Source organism: Fukomys damarensis, unplaced genomic scaffold (assembly GCF_012274545.1).
Source record: "Fukomys damarensis isolate Sample0158 unplaced genomic scaffold, DMR_v1.0_HiC HiC_scaffold_8, whole genome shotgun sequence".
Classification (NCBI taxonomy): Eukaryota; Metazoa; Chordata; class Mammalia; order Rodentia; family Bathyergidae; genus Fukomys; species Fukomys damarensis.
In genome coordinates, this window is record NW_022900920.1 from 32,121,815 (window position 1) to 32,124,072 (window position 2,258).

General features: G+C 64.6%; 1 protein-coding gene across 1 annotated transcript in view; it reads right to left on the bottom strand.

Moving 5' to 3' along the window:
• Window positions 1-2,252, bottom strand: part of Nfkb2 (nuclear factor kappa B subunit 2) — a 5,568-nt gene extending 3,316 nt beyond the window's left edge. The window contains exons 1-8 of the mRNA XM_033761249.1: window positions 1,940-2,252; window positions 1,629-1,710; window positions 1,479-1,519; window positions 1,168-1,266; window positions 939-1,090; window positions 606-712; window positions 362-520; window positions 14-162 (exon numbers count right to left, since the gene is read on the bottom strand). Of these exons, the coding sequence (XP_033617140.1) occupies window positions 14-162; window positions 362-520; window positions 606-712; window positions 939-1,090; window positions 1,168-1,266; window positions 1,479-1,519; window positions 1,629-1,710; window positions 1,940-1,960 (810 nt within the window). The 5' untranslated portion in view covers window positions 1,961-2,252. The remainder of the gene's footprint in view (window positions 1-13; window positions 163-361; window positions 521-605; window positions 713-938; window positions 1,091-1,167; window positions 1,267-1,478; window positions 1,520-1,628; window positions 1,711-1,939) is intronic.
• Between the last annotated feature and the right edge of the window lie 6 nt (window positions 2,253-2,258).

The window sequence follows — 2,258 nt, forward strand, 5'->3', positions numbered from 1 at the left end:
GGCGCGGCCTGGCCTGGCCTCCCCAGCGCCCCGGGCCAGCCAGGGCTCCAGCCTCACCTTTCTGCACCTTGTCACAGAGCAGATAAACTTCGTCTCCGCCCCGCACAGAGCCCGCCGTTTTGTCCATTCGGGAGATCTTCAGGTTCGAGGCACCCGGAGACTCTGGGGCCGGAGAGGGTCGGTGAGATGAGGTATTGCCACCTCACGCTCCGCCAAGGATAGGGCGACATTCGGAGGGAAGAAGGGGCGCGCTCGAGGGGCAGCGCCCAGTGCGAGCCCAGGCCCGTTCGACCCCCAGCCCGAGTGCCCCTCGTGGTCCCTCTGGCCCAGGCCCGGCACCCCCCGGGGTCTGGACACGCACTGCTGTCATGGATGGGCTGGGAGATAACTGGCTTCAGGGGCAAGGAGAAGGAGCCGTCGCTGGCCCGGAGGAAGGCGGAGAAGCGCAGCCGCACGATGCTCAGGTCCATCACCTTCTTTAGCTCCTTGGCCTCCTGCTCCAGCTCCCTCCGCTCAGCCTCTGAGTGCGCAGCAGAGAGTGACCTCGGGCTCCTCCCTTGCCCTGCTCCTTCCCAGGCGCCTCCCTTGGCTCCTCTGCCTTGTACCTGTTAGGCCCTGGGGCCTGGAGCGCAGCCGCTGTCTCTGAAGTTTCTGTATCATAATCTCCATCATGTTCTTCTTGGTCACATGCAGGACACCCAGATTGTTAAACCTGGAAGGGGAGGAGCCAGAGGCCTGTCTCCATGAAGTCCTTTCCTCCTGAGGTCGCCTTTCGGGGGCCTGCCCTAGCCCAGCCTGACTTCCTCAAGGAAGTCGTTCTAGTTTATAATGCTTGGCCCTTGGGCTCTAGGGCCCACCTGAGCCTGTCACAGTTTGCACACGGGTGGGCTGGGGTGATGAGGGAGCACCCCAGTGGGTCAGGGCTCGGGGACACCTACTGGGCAGTCATGTCCTTGGGGCCCACAGACACGGCGCAGACCCCCAGCTCCGAGCACTGCTTGCCCACCAGGCTGTGGGCGTGAGCACGAGGTGGGTCACTGTGTGTCACCAGGTCCACCTCGATCTTGGCCGGTCCCTCGTAGTTACAGATCTGAGAGGGGCAAGGCTGTCAGGGGAGCCCTGACCATGCTGTGACCTTGTCCTCCATCCAGCCCCATCCAGGCTCACCTTGACAGTAGGATAGGTCTTCCGGCCCTTCTCGCTGGAGGCACCAGGCAGGCCTCCGTGGGAAGGCCCCTCACAGCCATACCGAAACCGGAAGCCTCGCTGGAGGTCCGGGGCAGAGTGACACTGTGACCAAGAGACCACCCACTTCCGGCCAGCAGGGGCCACAGTGGCACCAAGCATCCTCCCTGAACCGCCGCCACCCACCCAAACTTTGCGGTCTACTCCAGTTACCCTGGCCCCACGGCCACAGGCGCAGCTGTCACTTGCCCCCAAAGCTGAAGCTGGGCCACACACCCCTTTCGCTCACTCACCTGCTTGGGCTGTTCCACAATCACCAGGTAGGGGCCATCAGCTGGGGACAGAGGGCCTCGCTGAGCCAGCGCTCAGAGCGCCCTCCCCGGTAGAGGGCACGAGCTGTCCCTGCCCCTCCAAGACAAGGGGAGGCCAAAGGACTTACTGACCCGTCTCCGGGGCTGGCTCCTTGGGCTCGGCCATGGACGGGCTGAATTTGAAATCATCATATTCATCGAGGCCATCCAGGCCCTGGTTTGGAGACAAGGTGGAGGTGCTGGCTGACCCCGAGCCCTTAGTGACCTCTGCCCTCCTCCTCAGGCCCCCTGGGAAGCTCCTGGGGGGGGGAGCTTTGCAGACAGGTGGGCAAAGGCGGGCTAGGGCCACCCGGGGACACAGGCAGGAGGGAGCAAGGGGGCTCTGGCAGGCAGGCAGACACGCGGGGCACCGGCCACTTTCAGGGCCAGGCAGCGGGACTCACTGGGTCGTAGCAAGTGTCCATATCTCTGGGCTGGGCCCGGTGTGGTGGCTTCGGCCCTGGTTCTGCTTCCTAGAGTTTTAGGGCACCGGCCTATGACGGGGAGCAGCGGCAGGGGATGGGGGACAGGTCAGGAGAGGGTGGGCAGGAGGAGTCCCCGACTTGGGGGAGGGTCCGATGTCCTCCAGCTGCCCGTCGGGGTGTGGCGGGCGAGATCCGGCGGAGCTGGGCTGGGCCGGGGAAGGGGCAGAAAGTTAGAGCAGTTTAGGAAAGTCCCGAAAATACCAGGGGGAGGCGTGCCCGGAGGGCGGGCCTGGAAGTG